Source organism: Colius striatus, chromosome 25, assembly GCF_028858725.1.
Source record: "Colius striatus isolate bColStr4 chromosome 25, bColStr4.1.hap1, whole genome shotgun sequence".
Taxonomy (NCBI): Eukaryota; Metazoa; Chordata; class Aves; order Coliiformes; family Coliidae; genus Colius; species Colius striatus.
In genome coordinates, this window is record NC_084783.1 from 4,093,151 (window position 1) to 4,118,029 (window position 24,879).

Consider the following 24,879-nt stretch of genomic DNA (forward strand, 5'->3'; position numbering starts at 1 on the left):
CCTGGAAACAGCCTCAACTTAAACACCCCTGTGGCATTTTAACAAAGCTGGGCCTGAGCCCTGTGTCAGACTTTCCCTTCCCAACCTACTCCCTCCCTTTTGAGTCCCTCCAGCTGCAGAAACTCCCTGTGTCACAGCTGCCCTGGTGACGAAGGAAGCGACCGTGGGTTTCAGGTTCTGTTCTGGATGGATAAAGCTTCACCACAACAATGGGACCTTTGGCTTGGGCTCAGGGGAGAGTCCTCCAAGTCCGCCCTATCTCCTGGCCAAGCTCTGAGCTCAGGCCTTGGAGCTCCTTGAGTTCTGCTGTTGTTTCAGTACAGCCTTCAGCAGCCTTCCCTGCCTGCCTCCCCCTTCCCTTGTCCAACTGTGGAGGAGTATTTTTGTCCTGAGCCGTGGTGCAACCCCTGGAAGGGCAATTGGCCCCATGCAGCAGCAGGCTGGGTGGGAGATGGTTCTGTGGGAGAGCAGCATGGATGCCTTTGAGCCTTTCTTCCTCCAATAACGGGTGTCAGAGGCTGTCAGGTGGGGGCTGTCGGGTGATCCATCCCTGCCGGGAGGCAAGCCAGGGCTGAACCCCCTCCCAAACAAACCAACCGACCCAAAACAGGGAGGAGTGACATAAAAGCAACAACCAGAGAGGAGGAAGGAGGGCTGAGGCTGGCTGCCGGCGTGGGAGGGTGTGCGCAGGCTGGCAAGGCGAGCGCGGCCGGGCCGGAAAGACGGGCTGTGCCGGGGGGAGGGGACGGCGCGGGGGGACCCGCTGCGAGCGCTCCCCGCTGCCTTCCCCTGACATTTGCGCGGCGGCTGAGCCCGCGGCGGCGGCGGCAGCGCCAGGGCCGTGTCTGTGGGGCTGGCACGGCCGCTGCCCGCCCCGCCGTGACTCACAGCCGCTGTGCCTGGCCGGGCTCCGCACGGGAATAGTTCCACAGCAGCGCCTGCGACGCGGAGGGAGTGGCTGCCGAAATACTTCAGGGCTGCGCTAAGCAACTAAAAATACACGTCAAACCCTCCTCCTCCTCCTCCTTTTTCCTTTTTAAATGTGTTTTCTTTCTCTGGGGTATTTTTTCGCTCTTTTTTTTTCACCCCTCGCTGTTGGTCGCTGGGGGCCCCTCGGCGCTTCCTCGGGCACCCGGGCGGCTCCGGGGCCGCCGCTGCCGGCCGCCGACTTCTTGTTTTCCCGGCTTGGTTCCTCCCTGCGGCGATGACTAAGAGGCGGCTTCCCCTGTGCAGCCGGTACCCGCGGTGCAGATGCCAAGGGCGGCCAATGCACTTTTGCGTGTTCCCTTTCTGGAAGGTTGTGCCGGGAGGGCAGGGGCGTGCGGTAAATCTGCAGCAGCCCGTGGGCATCTGGCTTTGGGTCGTCAGAGCTGCGGGTGCCAAGCGATGCTGTGGGTGCCAAGCGATGCTGTGGCAGCTTGTGTGGGCACCGAGCGATGCTGTGGCAGCTTGTGTGGGCTCCTGGCTGGAATCGGGTGCTGCTGGTGCAACGGAGCTGGTCCCACACAGGGAAGGGTCCCAGTGGGGCTGGGGAAAGGGGGAGAGCAGGAGCCTGTTGTGCTGGGAGGTGCAGGGATGCTCTGGTGAATGTGGCCCCACTTGAGGCTCATCGTGTCTCCACAAGGTCTGGCACCGACGTGGGTTCATCAGAAATGCTCGTTGCCTGCTCTGGGGTAAATATAGCCCAGCTGGCAGGTGGCAAGGCACAGCGTGACTCAGTGGGTGCTCGCGGGGCCGAGCCAGGCTCTGACACCTCCAGGAATAGCAGCTTAGGCCACTGGCCTCCAGTGAGGTGACAGTGGCAGTGCCACCTGCTCCATGGACGGGGACTGCCCCGCTCCCCACGGCTGTGCCCTCTCGGGAGACGGAAGAGCCTGTTGAATCACGACCCTCATTAAATGCTCATTAGGAGAATGAAGCCGCCCGCTTGCCGTGGGCATCGAGCTGCCACTGGGAAGACAACCTGCCGTGTCCCCGATCTGGGGACAAGGGACATGTGGGATGAGCACCAGTGGTGACGAGGTGGGAGCACAGGGGTGAGGTGACATAGCAGGACGAGCCCTGGGGTACTGTGACCCTTGGGGAAGGACACTGGGGGGTGGTGGGGTTTTGGCAGCAGGTGCTGGCAGCAGCGGTTGGGCCCGGCCGAAGCGCAGCTTGTGGCTCGCATCCCTGGCCGCCAGCCAGCCGCTCTTCCAGCGAGGCCCTGGGGCTGGTTCGTTCCTCCCTGCAACTGATTAAAGCACCTACAACCAAAGCTGCTTCTCATTTTGTCCTGCCACAGCCCAGATTGTGATGAGGACACAGGGGAGTTCAGGCAGAAGTATGGACATGGGTGCCCGTGGGGCACAGCCCTGTCTGCGGGTACAAACCCAGCCAGGGGGTCACTGTGTTGTGCCAGGACAAGAGGAGCCACCCCTCAGCCCTCGTCCCCGTCCTCCCACCCAGTCCCCGTCCCTCGCCAGCCAGGTTTCGTCAGGACGGAAAGTCTGAACCTGCCGGACCGGCCGCCGGCCACACCCCTAATGACGGGTTTGCAGCGGAAACACGGACGGCAGCTTCACCTGGGAGCTCAGTGCCGGGGCCACCGGCACCTCGGCACCCTCAGCGGGTCAGGACGCCAGGGATGGCGGGGGGCACGGGCTGGCAGAGACCGGGAGACCCTGTGCATGGGGCTGGCTTGGTTTGTGGTTTAATCAACTGGATTCATTCGGGACTTAATTAACTGCAGATGAGAGGGAGTGTCAGTCCCCCTTGGTGCCAGCTCCCTCGTGCCTCGGCTTCCCCAATGCCAGCACCGCCTGTCCTGGTTGTCACCCGTGTTTCCTGTGGCCTCCCGGCACCAGGGCTGAGCCACGCCGGGCCGTGCCGGTTGGGCTGCGGTCAGGCACAGGGACGCTGGCCGGGGCTCCACGCCGCCCAGGGGGGCAGAGCAGGGGGCCGGTGCAGCAGCACAGCCCGGCACAGGGGCCCCCCGGGCCCTCCGCACAGCCACGTCCGGCGCCGCTGATTTACGGCCGTCGCTCAGTGCGGGGACGGGACCATCTGGCTGCGATTACAGGCGGCTCGGCGCGGCCCCGGGCCCGCTGTCCCCGCGCTCCTGCAGCGCGCCGCCCGCCCCGGGCCAGCGGGGCCGGGACCCCGCATCCTGCCGGTGCCGCAGCCCCGTGCGGGGGGTTATCGTTGGCCATCGGCGCTGCCTCCCCCGGTGCGGCGGCTCCACGCGGGGCCGGTGACGTCAGCCGCTGACGCCGATCCGCCCCCTCAGCCGCCCGCGGGCTCGGCCGCCGTGACGCGCGTTGCCGCCGTTTGCCGCCACCGCCGCTTAACTCCTTCCCTGCTGCCAGCGAAGGGGCGGCCATGCCCGGCTGACCCACGGCACCGGCCCCGGGCAGAGCCGGGACCTCACGGTGCCCTGCAGCTGGCCGCCCGCCGGTGCTTGCTGGCCGAACGCCACCGTCCCCGGAGCCGGCGGGAAACACGGGTGGCAAACACCGGGACTGCGGGAAGTACCGGGGGCACGCGCGCCGTGGCGAGCACGTGCCACGCGGGCAGGTCCCGGTGCGGGCAGGTCCCGGTACACGCAGGCGCCTTCCAGCCGCGGTGCAGCCACCGGCGCAGCCCACAGCGTGGCCAGCCCCAGAGCGTCCGGGGCGGTTATGTACGGAGCCGCAGGGCCGGGACCCGTCCCGGTGCCGGTGCCCGCTCCGCCCCTCCCCTCCCTTTGTTCCCGCCGGGGCGCGCGGCGCGGGGACACGTGACGCCCCTCCCCCGCCATGACGTCATCCCAGCGGCCCTCGCGCTGTTGTCCCGTTTACCGCCGGTCGCCCGGCGACGGCGGCAGCCAGGAGTGGGCGTGGCCCCGCCCTCCCGGGGCCGCGGGCCACGCCCCCTTATGCAAAACGAGGGGGCGGGCAAGGGACGTCATCTGCAGCCAATGGGAGCGCGGCGCGGTGAGGTCACCGCCGTGGCGCCGCATATTTAAGGCGGCGCGCGGGTCGCGGCGGCGGCAGACGCGTGTGTGCGCGCGCGCGAGAGCGGGGCCCGCGGCCGGTGCTCGCCGGCGACTCCCCCGCCCTTCCCTTCCCCCCCCTTCCCCGCCGGCCTCAGCGCTTCGCCCCGCTTCGTCTTCCCCCCCGCCCCGGCCCCGTTTCCCCCGCAGCCGGGCGGGGGAGGAGGATGGAAACACCCTTCTACCATGATGATGTGTTGAGCGGCCTCGGCAGCGGCTTCGCCTCGTCCTCCGGCAGCAGCGGGCTCCTCCTGCCCTTCCCCGGCGGCAGCATGATGAAGAAGGACGCGCTCGGGATGGCGTTACCGGAGCAGGTGGCGGCGGCGTTGAAAGCGCCGGGCGCGGCGAGCGGCGAAGCGGCGGGATTGCTGGGCTCGGCGGAGCTGGGGTTGCTGAAGCTGGCGTCCCCCGAGCTGGAGCGGCTTATCATCCAGTCCAACGGGCTAGTGACCACCACGCCGACCAGCGGGCAGTTCCTCTACCCCAAAGCGGCCGCCTCCGAGGAGCAGGAGTTCGCTGAGGGTTTCGTTAAAGCGCTGGAGGACTTGCACAAGCAGAACCAGCTGGGCGGCGGCGCGGCGGGGAGCGGCGGAGGCGGCGGCGGCGGAGCGGCAGGAGGAGGAGGCGGCGGCAGCGGCGCGGGCGAGCTGCCCGCCGCCGGCCTGGCCCCGGAGCCGCCTGTGTACGCCAACCTCAGCAGCTACCCGGCGGTCAGCTACGCCGCCGACCCCGGTCCCTTCGCGGCGCCGCCGCCGCGGCTCGCCCCGCCGCCGCCTCCGCCGCCGCTAAAGGACGAGCCTCAGATCGTCCCGGAGGTGACGAGTTTCGGGGAGAGCCCGCCGCTCTCCCCCATCGACATGGACACGCAGGAGCGCATCAAGGCGGAACGAAAGCGGCTGAGGAACCGGATCGCCGCTTCTAAATGCCGCAAGAGGAAGCTGGAGCGGATCTCGCGTCTGGAGGAGAAGGTGAAGAGCCTCAAGAGCCAGAACACGGAGCTGGCCTCCACCGCCAGCCTGCTCCGCGAGCAGGTCGCCCAGCTCAAGCAGAAGGTCCTCAGCCACGTCAACAGCGGCTGCCAGCTCCTGCCCCAGCACCAGCACCAGGTGCCGGCGTACTGACCCCGCGCCCCGCGGACTTCCCCCCCCGCGCCCCGGGCACGGACTCTGAGGGGGCCCGGACATGGACAGAAGGGCCTCGCGGACCGAGGGTGCGAGGGGAGGGAGAGGACAGCGCTCCCGAGCGTGGTGGCGGGGAGGGGAGAGCCGCAGCCCTCCCCGCCCGAGGACTGAGGGGGAGCCCGGGCCGCCCCCGCCGGGACTCGCGGGCCCTGTTTTTTTCTTTCTCCCCGAGACATTCCAGTCAGGCCCCAGTAAAACCCCGCACACGGAGACCCGCCTCTCGCTGTCTGCTGCGCCGGGGGAGGGCGGGAGGGGCGGGTTGGGACGCCGGGCTCGGCGGGGCCTGGCGCGGGCAGGAAGCGGCGCGGCCGGCTGCCATCTTGGGGCGGGCGGCGGGGGGGGATGGCGGGGGTCTGCGGGGTGCTGGGAGCGGGGGGTGTGGGGTCCTGGGGCGGGAGAGGGGATGGGGGGTGGCGGGGGGAGAGTGGGGGTACTCCCAGAGGGGGTGGGGGTGATGGGGGGCAGAGGGTGTTGTGGGGGGTGACTTGTTAGATGATAACAGAGGGCTTGTGTGCTTGGAGGGGCTCCTTGGGGTGGTCGGGAGTCATTTGGGCTCCCCTGGGGTTTGGGGATGCCCCAGGGGGTGAAAGGGGGGATCCCCGTGGGTGAGGAGGAGAGCCCAGCTGCTTGTGGGGCCGCTGGCTCAGTGCTGTCCTGCCAGGGCGCCGGTGCCTCCATGGAGAGCGGGGGATGGGTTCACCAACACCCCCCTCCCCCGCACAGTGCCCCCGCACCCCGGGGTCTCCCGGCTGCGCCCCGGCGAGGACGGGCCTCCGCGGCTCCTCCCCGGCCTTCAGCAACAGGCCTCTGCTTCCCGGCACCCCCGTCGCTCCTCCTCCACGTCCCCCACCTGCGAGGCCGGCCCCGGCACCGCCAAGGCACAGGCTCTCCCCGGAGCGTTGGGGGACGGTGCGGGGGGGGGGCCCGGGCACGGAGCCGCGGCGGGGGAGGGGAGCGCGGGCTCCCCGGAGAGCCGGCGCCGTGCCGGGACGGCCGCGGTTTGCCGCGAGGAAGCTTCCCTGCCCCGCCGCACGTCAGCGGCCCCGGATGTGCTGCGGGGCGGCCGGCCCAGAGCCGGCGCAGCCCCGAGTGCACCTCCAGCAGAGGGGCCGAGGGCTCGGTGTCCCCAACACGCCCGCCTACCCGGGCCCGTGTGTCCCGCACGCACAAGCCTCTGCTTCCTGATTTCCACAGGTCCCCCGATCCCTTTGTCCCCACATCTCCGTGTCCCCAAAGCTCTGCATCCCTTTGTCCCCGGGTCCTCGTCCCCGCATCCCCGGATCCTCGTCCCCGCATCTCTGTCCCCCCCGCGTTGCCAGATCCTCGTCCCGCATCTCTGTCCCCATGTTCCCGGATCCTCGTCCCGCATCTCTGTCCCCCCCGCGTTCCCGGATCCTCGTCCCGCATCTCTGTCCCCATGTTCCCGGATCCTCGTCCCGCATCTCTGTCCCCCCCGCGTTCCCGGATCCTCGTCCCGCATCTCTGTCCCCACGTTCCCGGATCCTCGTCCCGCATCTCTGTCTTCCCCGCATCCCCGGATCCTCGTCCCGCATCTCTGTCCCCACGTTCCCGGATCCTCGTCCCGCATCTCTCCGTCCCCAGGTCCCTTTGTCCCACATCCGCGTGTCCGTGTCTCCGGATCCTTTGTCCCGCGCCACCCCTCGCCCTTTCCCCCGCCGCCACGTCCCTCCCGGCGCCGCGTCCTTCCCCGGGGCCGGCGGCCGGGCTGGTGTAGCGGTGGCAGCGGGGGCGGGGTGGCAGTGCGGGGGTCGTGGGGCTGCGGCGCGCGGCGGGGCCGGCAGGGGGCGCTGCGGGCGGGGTCGCCCCCGCCTCCCCCGGGGCGGGTAAAGTCGGCGGCGGCGCGCGCGGGGCGGTGCGGGATGGCGCGCGCCGCGCTCCCGCTGCTGCTCGGCTGCGCCGCTGCCCTGCTGCTTGCCCAAGGTACCGGGGAGCTGCGGGGGTACCGGTGCTGGGGGTCTCCGGGGTGTCCTGGGGGCATTCGGAGGCTGCGCACCCCGCAGCACCGAGGCGGGGGGCAGGGGGCGGGGAGCGGGGCTCTGTGCAGCCTGCGGCGCGGGGTGGGGGCCGCGGGCTCCGGGGCACCGGGGAGGTGAGGAGGAGGTTTGGGGGTGTCCGTGTGCTCCCCCATGCTCTGCGCTGAGGGGCTCGGTGTGCTCTGGGGCTGCCGGGCACTGAGGGCGTGTGGCTCGGGGAGGGGCTGCCCCTCGGGGTCCGGTCACTGCATCCTGCCCTGCCCTGGGCACGCCGGGGCTCCTGGCACGGGGATGGGCTGCACCCCCTGCCCAGGGGTCCCAGAAGGCCCTTGGGGACTGTCTCCCCCTACTCCCCATGCTGGCCAGACTGGAGGCCAGCACCCTGCCCCTCCCGCAGCCAGCAGCACCGTGGGGCAGGATGAGGCCCTGGTGCTGCCAAACCAGCTGGGCCGGCCTGTGCTTGGGTGGTATGAGTGCTCCAGCACTGTCCTGGCACTGTGGGGGCAAAGAGCACCGGGACCCCATGCTACTGTGGACTGTGGTCCCCCTGTCCCCAGCCTGGACCCCCAGCAGCACCCCCCCCCACACCCAACACCCCATGGTGCCTCAGCTCACTTATAGGCACAGAAGCTGGCACCCAATGCTGGGTGCTCAGCCCTGGATTCACCACCATCCCAGCTGAGGATGGCAGCTGGATGGGAATGGGCCATTCTGGGGGGCTGTGGGGACCCCTGGCAGCCAGCCACACCGGTGTCTCTGGGTGCTGGGTGTTGGCTCTGCCGTGGGGCATTTTCCCCGTGGCACTGGGCTGAACCTGCTCCTCCTCTTGTGCAAACAGGACTTTAATGCATAAGGGCACGGCTGACGTTGCATGGCAAACGCTGCCAACCCGCCTGGCCACGGCTAAATGCCCCTCACAACCCGTCCCTGAGGGTGTCTGGTGGGTGCTGTGAGGGCTGGGCTGGCACGTGTCCCTGTGCCATGGCATGTGCCCACGGCCATGCTGCTTTGCTGGAGGCACCGTGTCTGTGCCGTGACAGCCTGCGGGGCTTTTCCTGAGCCAGAGTTTCTGATATCCCATATTGGCTCAACCCCAGTTTTCTCACCCACTCTGGATGGTGAAACCACATGGAAAATGAGCATCACAGGGTCAGGAGCTGGGGCAGGTGCTGCTGCCCTTCCTGGGGCCCTGTCTGCCCCTGCCAGGGCCCTGCCATGGCCTTGCTGACCAGCCCTCTCTTGCAGAGACAGCACATGCCCAGAACACCAACAGCACACTGTCTGTAACCAGCACAGCACCAGCCAGTGGCAACAGCACACTGTCTGTAACCAGCACAGCACCAGCCAGTGGCACCAGCACAGTGTCTGTAACCAGCACCACACCATCCAGTGGCACCAGCACAGTGTCTGTAACCAGCACCACACCAGCCAGTGGCACCAGCACAGTGTCTGTAACCAGCATCACACCAGCCAATGGAACCAGCACCAGTGCCAGGAGCTCCAGCACAGCACCAGCCAATGGAACCAGCACCAGTGCCAGGAGCTCCAGCACAGCACCAGCCAATGGAACCAGCACCAGTGCCAGGAGCTCCAGCACAGCACCAGCCAGTGGCACCAGCACCGGTGCCAGGAACTCCAGCACCGCACCGGCCAGTGGCACCAGCACCGGTGCCAGGAGCTCCAGCACAGCACCAGCCAGTGGCACCAGCACCAGTGCCAGGAGCTCCAGCACAGCACCAGCCAGTGGCACCAGCACCGGTGCCAGGAGCTCCAGCACAGCACCGGCCAGTGACACCAGTACCATGGCTGGGAGCTCTGGTGAGAGCCAGGCTGAGGAGGGAGGCACTGTGCTGGCCAGGAGTCCCCAGACCTGCCTGTGCCCATGGGCACAGCAGCAGCCTTGGATCATCCTCAGGCCCCCCATGCAGGGCTTGCACTTGCAGGAGGGGACAGGGGGGCTCAGAGGTGCCCAGAGCCCCCCTGGGCTGCCCCATCCTCCTTGGGGGTGGGTTGAAAGCTCTCCATTTTTCCCCCGGCCTCTGCATCACAGGACCCAGCCAGGGAGGGTGGGAGGGCACTGGGTTGATTCCCCATGGGTGTAGGTGTCAGGTGCTGGGTCTGCAGGGGCTGGGATGGCAGTGGAGGGAAGAGGCTGGGGCTGGTGTTGAGCCCCTTACCCCAAGAGCCACCACAGCACTTGGAGGCCGGGAGTGAGGCTCAGCAGTGCCAGGGAGGTTAACGGGGTGCCCGTCTTTCCCCCCACAGCTCAGCAACCCACCAAGCCCGACCCTGGAGTGGTCATTGTCATCTGCCTCTTCGTCTGTGTGCTGGTGGGGGCAGCAGCGATGCTGCTGGTGCGGCTGTGCCGGCGCAGGAACCCCGACTTCCAACACCTGGATGAGGTGCCCATGGTGTGTGAGGAGGGCTGGGGAGGTTGGAGGGTAGCAGGGATGTGCCCATGGTGTGTGAGCAGGGCTGGGGAGGTTGGAGGGTAGCAGGGATGTGCCCATGGTGTGTGAGCAGGACTGGGGAGGTTGGGGGGGGGTAGCAGGGATGTGCCCATGGTGTGTGAGGAGGGCTGGGGAGGTCAGGGGGGTAGCAGGGATGTGCCCATGGTGTGTGAGGAGGGCTGGGGAGGTCGGGGGGTAGCAGGGATGTGCCCATGGTGTGTGAGCAGGGCTGGGGAGGGGTGGGGGGTAGCAGGGATGTGCCCATGGTGTGTGAGGAGGGCTGGGGACGTCAGGGGGGTAGCAGGGATGTGCCCATGGTGTGTGAGGAGGGCTGGCGAGGTCAGGGGGGTAGCAGGGATGTGCCCATGGTGTGTGAAGAGGGCTGGGGACGTCAGGGGGGTAGCAGGGGTGTGCCCATGGTGTGTGAGGAGGGCTGGGGGGGCAGGTCAGGGGGGTAGCAGGGGTGTGCCCATGGTGTGTGAGGAGGGCTGGGGGGGCAGGTCAGGGGGGTAGCAGGGATGTGCCCATGGTGTGTGGGGAGGACTGGGGAGGTCAGGGGGGTAGCAGGGATGGGCTATGGGGCCTCACCTCTCTCCCCCTTCTCTAGGACAAGGTGACAGAGTCATCCCACATCACCCACTACACGCCCAGGTGACCCCCCACACCGCAGCCTCCCCTGGGCTCCCCACACTGCTGAATAAAGAAGCTGCTGTCTGGGGTCTGGCTTCCTGTCTGCCCTTCACTCCGCACCCTGCCCGGGGGAAAGCCCCCCGCTCCCAGGGGAGGCCACCACAGCTTTCGGGGTCCCCAGCAGGCCTTGGGGTGCCCCCGGAGCCAGCAGGGTGGGTGCAGGGCACCATGCAGTGGTGCTCAGGGTGGTGGGGGCCTCGCAGCCCCCCCGGCGGGGTGGGATGGGAGGGAGCGAGCAGCCAAGCACGCACGTCGCCTTCCTTCTGCTCGGCTGCACACGGCCGGGGCCGCGGCGCGCTGCCAGCACCGGCTGTCGGTAAGGGGCTGCGGGCAGGGCTGGGGGGCCAGCGGCTGCGCAGACCCCCCGGGCCGGGGCTTGGCAACCCTCCGGCTCCGGCTGAGTCTGCTCCTGGGGCGTGGGGGGCTCAGCCATGGGGGGGTTCAGCCGTGGGGGCCGGGGGGCTCTGCAGGCACAACCGTGGGAGCTGCCCCTGGTGCCCCCCGTTTCCTGGGGGCGCTGGGTAACGGGGGCTCGTGGGTGACCGTTAATGTTGTGTGCCAGTGGGTGCTGTGGGCCAGGGGCCATCCCCGTGGCGTCGGGCCTCCGGGATGGCCTGTCCTCATCTAGCACTTGTGAGGACAGTGGGAGCAGGGGATGGAGCTGTGCCTGGGGTGGGGGGGGGGGACATGAAACCCGAGGCGGGGGTTGAGGCCGGGCACCGCTGCCCAGAAATCACGTGCGGGAGGAACCTGCGTGTCCCGGCCCCCGGGTGGCCCCGGTACTGAGACGGGGCGGGGGTCCCACGGCCGAGCCCCACCGGCCGCGCCTTCCGGAGCCTCCTCCCGGCAGGGACGGCGATGCGGCGGAGCCGGACGGCGCTGCCTTTCCTCGGAGCGGAGGTGAGAGGGGCACCGGCACCGGGAGCGCACCGAGAGCGGGTCCGGGGGGGTGTCCCCGGTACGAGCGTCCCAGCGCCGGGCCCCCGGGCAGCAATAACCGGGACGGCGGCTCTCAGCGGGAGTTAATTATCCCCTTAATGGGCGGTTAATTATTATTCACCTCTGCGTAATTGCACACCGGCTCCGGGGGTTTTTCCGACGGGGTCCCTGGTGGGGGGTACGGGAGAGTGTCCCGGCGGCGCTACGGCCTGATCGGCTCCCGGTGCTCTGCCCTTGGCCCCCCTCGCCCCCCACCCCCGGTGGCACCGGCACCGGCAGGGGGCGGCCGCGCGCTACCGGTGCCCGGGGATGGGGGTTCGCCGGGGGGCGCCTCCGGAGCTGAGGGGGGACACGCGGACACGGCGCCGCGAGCAGCGTCCCGCAGAGCTCCCCCGCCGCCGGGACCCGCCTCGCTCACCGCCTCCTCCCTCCCCGTGCAGCGCTGCCGTGACGCCGCCGAAGCCGCCCCGCTGGGACCGGGACCGGGACCGGCGGCGGGTGCCGTCCGCCGGCGCTTCTCCGGGAGCCCGTTATTGCCACCGCTGGGCTCCCGATTGGCAGAGGCTGCCCGGGGCCCCGAGCCTGAGGGTTCCCGGGTGGTCTTCACCATCGAGGAGAGCGGCCCCAGCAGCGGCGACGAGTCCGAGTCCCCCCGGTAAGAGTGGATCGGGGAAGGGAGGTGTTTGCTCGCCCCGGTGGAACCGGGATGGGATTTTCCGGGCAGGGCGCTGCTGTCGGTGCCGCTCCCGGTTTCAGCACCGACGAGCGGACAGCGGCTCCGGGGCACCGGCACCGGCACCGGCAGCAGTACAGGGAGAGCTCCCGGTGCCCGTGCTTGGGGACACCCCGCGGGCACTGCCCCGCTGCTGCAGCCCGGGCAGCCCTGTCTCCAACCTATCCCCAGCATCCCCGTCCCCTCCATCCCCATCCCCTCCATCCCCGTCCCCTCCATCTCCATCCCTTCCATCCCCATCCCCTCCATCCCCATCCCCTCCATCCCCGTCCCCTCCATCCCCATCCCTTCCTTCCCCGTCCCCTCCATCCCCATCCCCTCCATCCCCATCCTTTCCATCCCCATCCCTTCCTTCCCCGTCCCCTCCATCCCTGTCCCCTCCATCCCCATCCCCTCCATCCTCATCCCTTCCATCCCTGTCCCTTCCTTCCATGTCCACTCCATCCACGTCCTCTCCATCCGCATCACCTGCACCCTCACCATCCTCTCTCCATCACCCCATCCCAACCCCCCATCCCTGTCCTCGTCCTCCTCACCCCCTCCTTGTCCCTGTCCTCTGTCCCACTGCAGGGCTGGGCTGGCCCTGTCCGGAGGTGACCTCAGTCCCTCTCGCTGTCCCCGGCTGTGCTGCTGCTGGGTTATTTTTGGGCTGTTCCCTTCCCTCCTCGTGCCTGTCCCAGCCCAGCCTGTGGGGTCAGCGTGGGGCTGGCATGGCCAAGGGACCTGGCTCCGGTATCATTTGCCATCCACTCCTTGTACAGACACGTGTCCGACGGGGACAGGGACTGGCTGTCCTGGGCACGGACTGGCTGTCCCAGGGGCTGGTGGCTGCCAGGCACTTGGGGGGTGGCTGGCTCTGCCCCTGCCCCGCTGTCCCCTGATGTCCCCCTGTCCCAGCATCTCTCTGCCTCGGTGTCCTCCCGCTTGTGCCTGCAGCCCCTTGGAGGCGAGGGAGACCCCTCCCCCAGCAGCACCGCGGGGTGGGTTTCAGGGTGCTACAGCAGCAGGGAGGCCGTGCAGTCGCTGTTCCTCCTGGGTCCCCGCCAGCTGCTGGATGTTTCTGTGGCCCTTGGGAACAGCAGGTATCCATCCAGCTGCCTCACAGGGCCAAGCTGGGCCTGGCGTCCGGCTGGGCAGGCGCCAGCTCCCACGGCCGGGACGGCGTCTCCCCCACTGCCACCGCCTGGGCCTCATCCTGCCACGTCCCGTCCCGCTGGACACAGCCCTGGGAGAGGGCTCAGCATGGCATCAAGGGCACGACAAGAGCCCTGAGGCGGGTTTGTCTCTCACAAGCCCCTCCGTGGCACCATGGCAGGGTCACACGGCGTGTGCCAGGCTCTCACCCATCCCCTGGTGGCACCGTGGCACAGCCACACGGTGCACGCGGTCACTCGAGGCTCAGCGTGGCGCTGCCATGTGCCCGGGCACAGCCCCGCGCCCCGTCCAGTGGCAGCTGCCCCGCGGAGAGCGGGGAGGCCGGTGGCACGGGGCCAGCGAGGCCCCACGTGCTCAGGCAGCCGGGTGCACACCGGGCCGGCGCAGCCGGGGGGGACCCGCTCCATGTGCCGGCTGCCGGAGCCAGACAGTTGTTTAATTTCCCAGGCGCGGGCGGGAGGGGGGATGGAAAGTTTCCCGGGGCCGGGGCTGGGGCGGCCGCTCGCTTCCTGCTCCGCACCGGCGGGCAGCGGGGCCTCGCGCCGCGCCGGGGGTCCCTGAGCCGCGCCATGGAGCCCACCGCGGCTGGGCCTTCGCCGGCACCGTCCCCCTGCGCCTCCCCCCGTGCCTCCCCCCGCAATTCCCCCGTCCTCTTCAGGAAGCTCCTGATGAACCAGAGCATCCGCCTGCAGCGGCGTTTCACCGTGGCGCATCCCCTCTGGTAAGGGGGTCGCCGGGGGCACCCCGCGAGGGGCCACGCTGGGCCCTGGCAGGGTGGGAGGGAGCAGCGAGGCTGCTCTGCACTGCCAGGACGGGGGCACGGCACCCCCCAAGTGCTGTGGCATGTCTGCAGGGCTGTGGGCCCACAGGGATGTGGGGGATGAGCAGGGGGCAGTGGGGGGTCCCCCAGCAGGCTGGGGCTGAGCCGGGCAGGAGGGCGGCTGCTGAGCACAGACATGCTCATTGCAGTGATGGGCTCTGTGGGTACGCCAGGCAGCGGCTCTGCGGCGGGGGGGGCGTGCTGGGAAGGGCAAAAAGGGGCTTTTCTCAGCTCACCGAGGCACCAGCCCTGCTGCTGCGGCACAGCCGTGGGGCACCAACCCAGCTGCCGTGGCACAGCCGGGCCCCTCGCTGCCCCCGCCTTGGAGCTGTGCAGGGTTGGTTTCAGGGTACCCCCCTGCCCGTGCCACAGGGTGGGTGTCAGCCCCAACCCACCCCCACCTGCGCGGGTGCTGTGGGGATCAGCAGATCCCTGCTCAGCAGCAACTGCAGCTATTTATAGCGGCCCCCAGCCCCCCCGCCATCCGGCACCGCTCGGTTGTTAATGCCGAAGCCGGCGGGTTGGTTCGGCAGCAGCCCCTCGGCGGGGCCTGGGGCTGTCCCCGGGGTGGCAGCGGGGTCAGAGGCGGTGGCACGGCGCCGGGAGCAGACGCGGGCATCAGCCGGGAGGCCGCGGCAGCCACAATGGGGCTTTGTGTGCCCGGTACCATTGGGGACGCGAAGCAGAGGCTGGAAAACAAGGGTCTGCGGGATGGCATGACGTGGTGCCTGGCTGGCACTGCCACTGCCAGTGCTGGGGACGGCCACGCCGCAGGCACCGCGGCTGCCCCTGGCGCTGCCGCAGCCGGGAGATGCTGCCGGGCAGCCGGTGCCCGTCCCGGAGACATTCCTGCATCGGGTAGGTGCTGAGCTGACACGAAGGGGTGGTACCTGTGCTTGCCCCGGTGCTCTGGGGTGCTTTGTCCCTGTGGTGGGGGCAGCTGGGGGTGGGGACAGGCGCTGGGTGGCCTTTGCCGTGACCCCAGGGCCAGTGGGGCAGGAGGCGAGCAAGGCAGCCGTGGTCAGCACCGTCCCTGTCCCTCCCCGGACCCGCACGGCTGCCAGGTGGCTCTGTCTGGCTTGTCCCCAGGCTGCCACTGACATGTCCCCGAGGACCAGGGCTTGGCTTCCCCGGTGGTTTCTGTCCTTCGGCATCCCCTGGCTCCAGGACACTTTGCCCCGTGGGACACGATGCCCTGAGACAGGGCGGATGGAGGCTTTGGGGCTTTTGAGGACTTGGGGCACCCGGGGACTGTGGTGCTGGGGACAGGGAGGGGATGGGACAGGCAGGAACCAGCCTTTCCTGTGGCATCTGGAGCTGGGTGACACTTAGGTGACATGACCTTTGCCAACCTCTGCCCCAGCCCCAGCCCCCTTTGTTCTGCAGGATGCTGGAGGGGACCTTGTGCACTGAGCTGTGCCGTTCTCAGCACCGGAGTGAAGTCACCAGCGGCACAGAGAGCCCAGCAAACCTGTGGGCTGAGGTCCCTGGGCTATCTGCACTGTGCCAGCGTTGTCCCCTCTCTCCTTGCAGCTTTGACCTGGAGAATGGCCCCCCAGGCCGGGGTGTGCTGGACCCCCAGGCCAGCCCGGGTGCGGGGCTGGTCCTACAAGGCACCTTCTCGCATGGCCAGCGCCGCGAGTCCTTCCTCTACCGCTCCGACAGCGACTACGACCTGTCCCCAAAGGCCATGTCCCGCAACTCCTCCATTGCTAGTGACCTGTGAGTGTCCCTCTGCACCTCCCCAAGTCTCCTGGGTCCCCCCCAGTCCCCTCTCCAAGGCTCATGCTCTGCCCCCCCAAGTCCCCTGGGACCCCCCCCACAGTCCCCTCTCCAAAGCTCATGCTCTGCACCCCCCTGAGCCCCCTGAGACCCCTGTAGTCCCCTCTCCAAGGCTCATGCTCTGCCCCCCCCCCCAAGTCCCCTGGGACCCCCCCAGTCCCCTCTCCAAGGCTCATGCTCTGCCCCCCACCCCCCCAAGTCCCCTGGGACCCCCCCAGTCCCCTCTCATGCTCCCTTTGCTCCTGCAGCCATGGAGAAGACATGATTGTCACGCCATTCGCACAGGTAGGTGCCGTCCCTGTGCCCTGGTGAGGAGGGGACGTGGTGCTGGGTGGGTGTCCAGGGGGGCTCTGCCTGGCCCCAGCCCCCTCTCGCTCTCCAGGTCCTGGCCAGTCTCCGCACCGTCCGCAGCAACCTGACCCATCTCCAAGACCGCACCGGCATCAAGTGAGTTGGCTGTGGGGTGGGAGAGGATCCTGCCTGGGAGGGGGATCTGACCCACAGCAAGCTGGAGGGGCACAGCCCCGGGGGTCCCATCCACTCAACCCCCCCATGTTTGACAGGCGAGCGTCCAGCAGCAGCCTGCCCTCCGGGAGCAAGGCCGGGCTCGCCGGTGAGTGTGGGGGCACACGGGAGGATGCTCTTGGCGCGAGCTGCCCAGCCCTCTGTCCCCAGGGATGGGTCCCACTGGGCCCTGGGGGGGTGCAGGAAGAATCCCCCCTCCCCTCCCCACAAGCCAGGGCGGAGCTGTGGTGTTGCCCTTTGGGATCCATGTCTGGTTTTCAGCAGCTCCTCCCGCCCGGCCGCCCTTTGCACCGCGGCGCTGGCGGAAAGGCGCCTGCTGACGTCAAACCTTCCATTAATCAACCCGGGGCGGTGAGCGGGGCCCGTGGGAGCTGGCCTGGGGCTGGGGCTGGGGCTGGGCTCGGCTCACCCCACGGGGTCAGCGTGGCACAATGCCTACCGGGGCTGCCCTGTGGCAGGGACAGTGTGCCAGGGCTGAGCCTCGCTGCCTGGGGATGCTCAACCCTGATCCCCAGCCCTGGATGGTTCCCCACTTCACCCAGTGCCCACCAGCCCCCCTGTCCCTGGGCTCAGTGCTGGGGCTTGTGGGGCTGCAGCCGGGGCTGTGTGCGTGCCCCTGTGCCGGGTTGCCATGTCCCGGTGCTGGGTCGCTGTGCCGAGCCGGTGGGTGCTCCCAGCAGAAGATGCTCAGCAGAAGCTCTCACGGGAGACACTGGAGGAGCTGGACTGGTGCCTGGACCAGCTGGAAACACTGCAGACCAGGCACTCAGTCAGTGAAATGGCCTCCAACAAGGTAAGGGAAGACCCCTGTCACCCTGGGGAGGGGGACACGGAGACCCCCACACCGCAGAGCCCCCCGGGACAGGCAGGTGGGGGTCCTGCCTCCCCCTGCCACTGAGCCCTGCCTGCCGCCTGCAGTTCAAGAGGATGCTGAACCGGGAGCTGACGCACCTCTCGGAGACCAGCCGCTCAGGGAACCAGGTTTCTGAGTACATCTCCAGCACCTTTCTGGGTGAGGACCCCTCCCCACCCCAGAGACCCCCTGGAGTCCTGCCACTGGGCATGAATCCTGCAGCACCCTGGGGCCTCACTATGTGAGGCTGCTGAGGGGGTGGAATGAGGCTCACGTCCTGCTCATGGCCCCCCTGTGCCGGCCCAGACAAGCAGCACGAGGTGGAGATCCCCTCAGCGCTGGCCAAGGACAAGGAGAAGGAGCGGAGGAAGCGTCCCATGTCGCAGATCAGCGGCGTCAGGAAGCTCAGGCACGGCTCCAGCCTGGCCGCCGCTGGCATCCCTCGCTTCGGCGTGCGCACGGACCAGGAGGAGCTGCTGGCCAAGGTGTGCCCAGACACAGGTGACCCCCATGGCTGTGGGGTCCCTGGTGCTGGCCCCACGTGAACCTCTGTCCCTCCCGTCCCCAGGAGCTGGAGGACACCAACAAGTGGGGTCTCAACGTGTTTAAAGTGGCCGAGTACTCTGGAAACCGCCCGCTGACCGTCCTCATGTACAGCATCTTCCAGGTGAGCGTCCCAACGGCCCCCTCCCCTCCCCACAGCCAGGCAGGGACGAGCCCCCTCACGCCTCCCCCCAGGAGCGGGACCTGATGAAGACCTTCCACATCCCCGTCAACACCTTCATCACCTACATGCTGACGCTGGAGGATCACTACCACGCCGACGTGGCCTACCACAACAGCATCCACGCCGCCGACGTGGCACAGTCCACCCACGTGCTCCTGTCCACGCCGGCGCTGGAGGTGAGCTCTGGTCACCCAGGGCCATGCAGAGTTTCTGGCAGGGCCATCACACACCTGCACTGCTTTTCCCCACCGTTCCCAGGCTGTTTTCACGGATCTGGAGATCATGGCTGCCATCTTTGCCAGTGCCATCCATGATGTTGACCACCCTGGGGTCTCCAACCAGTTCCTCATCAACACTAGTGAGCTGGGGTGCAGGGATGGAGCTGGGGGTGCTGTAGGGGACCCTGGCAACCAGGAGCCAGCCCAGAGTGACCGGTGCCATCTTGCAGACTCAGAGCTGGCGCTGATGTACAACGATGCCTCGGTGCTGGAGAATCACCACCTGGCTGTGGGCTTCAAGCTTCTCCAGGAGGAGAACTGCGACATCTTCCAAAACCTGAGCAAGAAACAGAGGCAGTCACTCCGTAAAATGGTCATTGACATGGTAGGGAGAGGCCTGGGCCACGCCAGGGTGGGAGTCTGGGCTGGGGGAGGCTTTGTGGTGGGGTCAGATCCTGGCTCTCCCTGCCCAGGTGTTGGCCACGGACATGTCCAAGCACATGAACCTGCTGGCGGATTTGAAAACCATGGTGGAGACCAAGAAGGTGACCAGCCTGGGGGTGCTGCTGCTGGACAACTACTCTGACCGGATCCAGGTGGGCACAGGGATGTGGCAGAGGTAAAAACCTTCCTGGCACGGCAGGCGTTGGTCCTGGCTCCGGCCCGGGGCTGCTGGAGGGTCCTGCTCGGTGCCGCCGTCCCTCCCAGCTCCAGCTGCCCACAGCCAAAGAGGTTCCTGGCACGGGGGGTGGTGGACTGAGGACTCTGGGTAGGTGATGCCGTGGCTGTATCCACAGGTCCTGCAGAACATGGTGCATTGTGCTGACCTCAGCAACCCCACAAAGCCGCTGGAGCTGTACCGGCAGTGGACTGACCGCATCATGGTGGAGTTCTTCTGCCAAGGCGACCGGGAGCGGGAGAAGGGGATGGAGATCAGCCCCATGTGCGACAAGCACACGGCCTCTGTGGAGAAGTCCCAGGTGAGGCAGTGGCAGGGGGGGCCAGGGAGCGGTGTAGGGGGTAAAGGGCCGGGCTGAGGGCTCAGCTCTGCCTTCCCACAGGTGGGTTTCATCGACTTCATCGCCCACCCGCTGTGGGAGACGTGGGCGGACCTGGTGCACCCCGATGCCCAGGAGCTCCTGGACACGCTGGAGGACAACCGGGAGTGGTACCAGAGCATGATCCCACGCAGCCCATCCCCACCGCCCGAGGCACCCGCCGACAAGTTCCAGCTCGAGCTGACGCTGAAGGAGGAAGAGGAGGGTGAGTCGGACACGGAGCTGGAGGGGCCAGAGAGCCCCCTGGACGAGGACAACAGCGGCTCCAAGACACCGGCCACAGATGACTCGGAGTTGGCCGACACTGAGCCCTTGTCCCCGGGCCCTGGGGAGCAGGACTCACCCAGCACCCGCTCCGGGGACGTGGACAACCGGCAGGCGCTGGAGGGGACGCTGCCCAAGGACGGTGGCGGCGGCAGGCGCTCGGGGCCGGGCCCCACGGGCAGCCAGGGGCTGTGCCTGGACATGGAGGGCAACGTCACATTCCTGCCCCTGGGCACGTAGCGGCACCGGCCCCTGGGTCCCGTGGCTGCTGTGGGACGGGGCTGCCCCGGCCAGGGGAGAGCACCGGCACCGCAGCGACCGGGCAGCCACCGGCACGCAGAGGCACCCAAAATGTGTCTCTGTGTGGGAGCTGGGCAGGTCCTGAGGGCCACGAGGACTCTCCGTCCCCTCCTGGGAAAGGTCCCTGTCCTCCTCAGACAGAGCCTGGGGACGCTGTGCTCCTGCCCCAGCCCAGCCCTGGGGACATCACACCCCACAGGGCTGATGGAGATCAGAGATCAGAGAAGAGACCCTCCTCCAGGGTCAAGCACAGCTGAAAGCAATTTGGTGTCTCTCTCGGTGCCCCCATGGTGGGACGAGGCGGGCAAAGGGCTGTGGTGCCATGCCCCAGCACCAGGGATGGCTGCAGGGCACGGCACGGGCACGAGTCCGTGGTTTATTTATTTAGGGACAGATTCACTTTGTAAAGCCTTTTGTAGCTCACTTTTTACTCCACGCCTCACCCGGGCGCACTCACACGCGTTGCTGCCGCAGGAGGACGCGTTGCTGCCCCTGACCCTCACTCCAAATGCTGCCTTTGTTCTTTGCACTTTGGGTCCCGTCGGGAGCTGCGACCCCCATCCCTCCCCGTGCCTCTGCAGGGGCCGGGGCAGCCCCCGGGGCTCCTTTGGGTTTCTTCCTTCACCTTCCAGACATTAAACCTGGTTTGTACCCCCCAAGACACGAGCCTTTAAGTGCCTCCGTATCTCGCTGTTGCCGGCCAGGCCGCTGTCCTCCGGCGCTGGCTGGTGGCCCCACGTCGTGCCCGGCAGCGGGGAAGGCCCTGCTCTGTGTTTGAACAAATCGAATGCCACTCCATCCCTGGCAAAGCCCGGCAGAGAGGGTAAATATTGAATCGCCGGCTTGGCGCGGCACCGAGCCCGTTCCGCATGGCTCCCCACGGTGATTTGTCTCTGCAAACACGTCCCCACCCGCGGCACGGCCCCGGCGCACGGAGCTGCCCCGTCCCTCCCCACTGCCCACCCGTCCTCCCCGGGCGGCGGCGAGGCCTCGGCAGCCCCGTGTCCGCGCCTTGGGCCCCCCTCTCCTCGCAGCATCGCCCGTGTGCCCCCGGGCTGTGGGTGGGGACCCTCGAGGCTCTGGCTGCTCCCAGCGCTCCCCGAGCCGTGCCCAGCACCGCCGGGCTCCGCCATCGCTGCGCTTTGGTAAGGGTGGAGGCAGCCCGGTGCAGGGCGGGGGCGGTGGGCAGGGCACGGCCGCTGCCCCCGGCCCCGCGGAGCCCCTGGCTGAGCCCCTGGCAGAGCCCCACCGCTCTCCTTGAGCCGCTCCCTAATCCCCCGCGATTGCTCCAGGCCAAGGGAGGACGCTGCGGGGGACGCGGCTGCCCACCTGCCCCAGCGGGGCTGAGCGCCGGCAGCACAGGGCAAGGCGCCTCCGTCAGGGAAAGGGGTCAGGCTGCCCGCCTGCTGGCCATCGCGATAAGGGGGTCATGTCGTGACAGGGGAAGGTGTGCCGGCTTAGCCCGCCCCTGAGCGAGGATGGCCGAGTCCCCCTCCCGGGCCGGCATGGTCGGCCCCGCAACCCCCGCCTGGGCAGCGGATGGTCGAGCCCCCCGCGCGCGGGGCGCTGCCGGCCCTCACCACTGCGCAGGGGGAGGGGGGGCACGGCTCCCACCACCGCGCCGGGAGGGGGGGGGGGGGTGTGTGGGGGGGCGCTCTCCTCCCCCCCGCCGCGCCCGTGCGGTGCCCGGCCGGCTGCCCATCACCGCGCGCCGCCCGGCCAATCAGCGCTCGGCTCTGCGCACCGGCCGCTGACGTCATGAGCTCATTTACATACCACGCTCCGCCCCCCCTCCTCACCGCCCCCCCCATCCCCCCCCCGCGGCGACGTCATCCGGGTCCGCAGCCGCGCGCGCGCTGCCGCAGTTGCTGCAGGAGGAGGCGGCGGCGCGAGCGCGGGCTGGAGGTGAGCGCGCGCCCTCGCGCCCCCCCCTCACCTTCGCACCCCTCCAAACGCAGCCCCCCGCACCCCACCTCGGGCACCCCCCGAGCCCGGGGCGGCGGCGGCGGCACCGTGAGGGGAGGGCGCGGGCGGGCGCGCGCTGAGCAGGGCGGTGGTGGGGGGGTGGGTGAGGAGGGGGCCACAGGGCACAGCGGCTGCGGGGATGGCGACTGCAGCGGGAGGGGGATGCGGGGTGATGGGGGGGGGTCTCCCGGTGCAGCGGGGAGCACCGGGCTGCGGCCTGTAGGGAGGGGCGGGGGCTGGTCCCTTTCCCTGCAGCGCCCTGCACCCCCCACCTCCCCCCCCCCGCCCCGCACCCCGCGCGTCCCCGCAGCCTCCTGCGCCCCGCAGCGCCCCGAGCACCCATCGCTGCCCGGCATCGCCCCTCCCCGCACCACGGACCCTCCCCACAGCACCGGCGCCGGGCACGGCGTGTGCGGGCACCGCCGCGGGTGCCATTTTGCGGGGGAGATGCGGGAGAGGCTGCGGCGCCGAGCCTCGGCCCTGCCCGGGGCCGCGGCCCCGCTGCCCGCGCCGGCGATCGCCAGCGGCCGCGCAGCGCACGGCTGGTGCGGGCACGGCGTTGTGGTGCCGGCGTCGCGGGGCCGGGAGCCGCCCCGGCTGATGCCTGTTCCCGGGTGACAGGCGTCCGTCCCGCATCCGAATGCGGCCTGGGGCGCCCATCCCGGCGGGCAGCCGCACGGGGCCAGGGCCGTGAGCGTGCAGCCGCCACCGTGCCCATCACGGCCTCGCCGCTGCTTTGCAGATGGCGTCCGCTACCGACTCCCGCTATGGGCAGAAGGAATCCTCGGATCAGAACTTCGACTACATGTTCAAGATCCTGATCATTGGCAACAGCAGCGTGGGGAAAACCTCCTTCCTGTTCCGGTACGCCGACGACTCCTTCACACCCGCCTTCGTCAGCACCGTCGGCATCGACTTCAAGGTCAAGACCATCTACCGGAACGACAAGCGCATCAAGCTGCAGATCTGGGTGAGACCCCCGCGGTGTCCCCACGCTGTGCTTTGGGGGGTGGGGTGTGTGTTGGGGGGCTGGGAGCGGTGCTGAGGGTGATGCCGATGGGGAGGGACGTGTCCCTGGGGACCCCGGCGGCCCCTGGAGCGCCCTGAGCGGTGTCTGGAGGCTGCCGGTGTCCCCGTGTCCCTGGGGCTGACGTGTGCCGGTCCTCACGGGCAGGACACGGCCGGCCAGGAGCGGTACCGCACCATCACCACGGCCTACTACCGCGGGGCCATGGGCTTCATCCTGATGTACGACATCACCAACGAGGAGTCCTTCAATGCCGTGCAGGACTGGTGAGTGCCCGGATGGCCGAGGCTCTGCGCACTGCCCCTGGCCGTCCCCCTGCCCCTTCACAGCCTGTGCTCTGCCCTCCCGGCCTCATCCCCCTCTTTGCCTTCCCTGAAGGTCCACCCAGATCAAGACCTACTCCTGGGACAATGCCCAGGTGCTGCTGGTGGGGAACAAGTGTGACATGGAGGACGAGCGCGTCGTCTCCTCGGAGAAGGGCCGTCAGCTCGCCGAGCACCTGGGTGAGCCAGGGGTGGGGAACCCATCGCTGTCTTCCCACAGGGAATGCAATTAGGGGCTTAATTCCCTCGCTGCTGTTCTGCTTCAGTGGCAGCGGTGACTCGTCAGCTGACGAACAAACGGCCGGGTAATTAAGCCGCGAGCGCTGGCGGTTTCTGTTACAGCCCCATGAACCCACCGCCAGCCGCTGAGAGGGGCTGTGGGGCTGGGGAGAATTTGGTGTCCCCAGGTTAGTGCCAGGGGCAGGTTGCAACGCAGCCTCTTCAATATTTAACGAGGGGAGGAGGAGGAGGAGCTGTGGAAGGTTTCCGATGCTGGGAGGCAGCAGGGTTGGAGTATCACAGCCTTGATGTGTGTGTGTGTGTGTGTGTGTGTCCTGGGTCATCACCCTGCCCCCTTATCCCTCAGGGTTCGAGTTCTTCGAGGCCAGCGCCAAGGACAACATCAACGTGAAGCAGACGTTCGAGCGGCTGGTGGACATCATCTGCGAGAAGATGTCGGAGTCGCTGGACACGGCCGACCCCGCGCTCACCGGCGCCAAGCAGGGCCCGCAGCTGACGGACCAGCAGGCGCCCCCGCACCAGGACTGTGCCTGCTAGGGCCAGCCCCCCCTCACACCTCCCCCAAACCGGTCAGTGCGTCCCCCCCCATCCCCAACACCCCCCTGCCTGAGCCCTCTCCTCCTCTCGGGTTGGGGGGGGGGTCTCACTGGGGGGGGGCTTTTGCTGCTGATACCTCCGAAAGGGCTGCAGCCCCTCTAGGAGCCCCCCCAGGTCAGTCAGTCTGTGCCCCTTTCCCCTTAATTTATTTTTAAGCCTGGGCTGGTAGAAAACTCCCCCCATTCTGCTTTTAGTCATCCACACAACCAGAAATCCTATTTTCTCCCATCAGCATCCCCCCCAGCCCCCTCCCTGCCTCCCAGGGAAGCCAGGACCAGCCCCCTACCCCTTCCCAGGGATGGGGTGAGCTGTGATGAGACCACCCCCTCCCCACCACTCCCCTCCCCAAACCCTCACCTCCCAACTGACCCTCCTCATATCCCCCCTCCCCAGCCCAGCTGAGGGTGTGCTGTGATGAGACCCCCTCCCCATACCTCACCTCCCAGCTGGGCCTCCCCACATCGCCCCTCCCCAGCTCAATCAAGGGTGGGCTCAGACCTCCCCTCAACCCTCATGTCCCAGCTGACCCTCCCCACATCTCCCCCAGCTCAGCTGAGGGTGGGCTGTGATGAGATCCCCCCCCAACCCTCATCTCCCAGCTGACCCTCCCCACATCTCCCCCAGCTCAACTGAGGGTGGGCTGTGATGAGATCCCCCCCCAAACCTCACCTCCCAGCTGACCCTCCCCACATCCCCCACCCCAGCCCAGCTGAGGGTGTGCTGAGACCCCCCCTCCCCAAACCTCACCTCCCAGCTGACCCTGCCCACGTCCCCCCTTCCCCAGCTCAGCCAAGGTCCTGCCTGCCCAAGGAGCTCCTGGAGGAGGGGTGGTGGAGGGGGTGGGTCTTTGCTCCCAGCTCCTCCCCCCCCAAACCCTGATGGATGGATCTCTCCTAACTCTTGTTTATTTGTATAAATAGATGCTAATTTATGCTCCCTCTGTCTTCCTCCTTGTACATAAGAACAACTCCTTGTAAATAGGTGTAGCAGTGCTGCTGTGACCTGCTGTGCTCTGCCTGTGCTGGT

At 68.4% G+C, this 24,879-nt stretch overlaps 4 protein-coding genes across 5 annotated transcripts; all 4 read left to right on the top strand.

The window, feature by feature from the left end:
- The first annotated feature begins 3,999 nt into the window (after positions 1 to 3,999).
- Positions 4,000 to 5,403, top strand: JUND (JunD proto-oncogene, AP-1 transcription factor subunit). Its single transcript, XM_062015160.1, has one exon. The coding sequence runs from the start codon at positions 4,180 to 4,182 to the stop codon at positions 5,131 to 5,133; it is 954 nt and encodes a 317-aa protein (XP_061871144.1). The 5' UTR covers positions 4,000 to 4,179; the 3' UTR covers positions 5,134 to 5,403.
- A 1,639-nt stretch (positions 5,404 to 7,042) lies between these two features.
- CIST1 (colon, intestine and stomach enriched 1) lies at positions 7,043 to 10,342 on the top strand. Its single transcript, XM_062015026.1, has 4 exons — positions 7,043 to 7,134; positions 8,433 to 9,005; positions 9,453 to 9,598; positions 10,245 to 10,342. The coding sequence occupies exons 1-4, from the start codon at positions 7,074 to 7,076 to the stop codon at positions 10,290 to 10,292; spliced, it is 828 nt and encodes a 275-aa protein (XP_061871010.1). The 5' UTR covers positions 7,043 to 7,073; the 3' UTR covers positions 10,293 to 10,342.
- A 3,366-nt stretch (positions 10,343 to 13,708) lies between these two features.
- Positions 13,709 to 20,328, top strand: PDE4C (phosphodiesterase 4C). Its single transcript, XM_062015159.1, has 15 exons — positions 13,709 to 13,875; positions 15,508 to 15,696; positions 16,005 to 16,041; positions 16,139 to 16,203; positions 16,320 to 16,369; positions 16,962 to 17,074; positions 17,200 to 17,293; positions 17,441 to 17,619; positions 17,703 to 17,801; positions 17,873 to 18,037; positions 18,120 to 18,219; positions 18,310 to 18,464; positions 18,553 to 18,675; positions 18,877 to 19,059; positions 19,141 to 20,328. The coding sequence occupies exons 1-15, from the start codon at positions 13,724 to 13,726 to the stop codon at positions 19,639 to 19,641; spliced, it is 2,205 nt and encodes a 734-aa protein (XP_061871143.1). The 5' UTR covers positions 13,709 to 13,723; the 3' UTR covers positions 19,642 to 20,328.
- Positions 20,329 to 21,532: 1,204 nt separating this feature from the next.
- Positions 21,533 to 24,793, top strand: RAB3A (RAB3A, member RAS oncogene family). 2 transcript variants are annotated; one of them, XM_062015162.1, is made up of 6 exons: positions 21,533 to 21,606; positions 22,409 to 22,636; positions 22,841 to 22,959; positions 23,072 to 23,196; positions 23,603 to 23,825; positions 24,638 to 24,793. In XM_062015162.1, the coding sequence occupies exons 2-5, from the start codon at positions 22,409 to 22,411 to the stop codon at positions 23,791 to 23,793; spliced, it is 663 nt and encodes a 220-aa protein (XP_061871146.1). In that variant the 5' UTR covers positions 21,533 to 21,606; the 3' UTR covers positions 23,794 to 23,825; positions 24,638 to 24,793. The 2 variants fall into 2 exon arrangements, with proteins under 2 accessions (XP_061871146.1, XP_061871145.1); XM_062015161.1 differs by having other exon boundaries at positions 23,603 to 24,793.
- Positions 24,794 to 24,879: the final 86 nt, after the last annotated feature.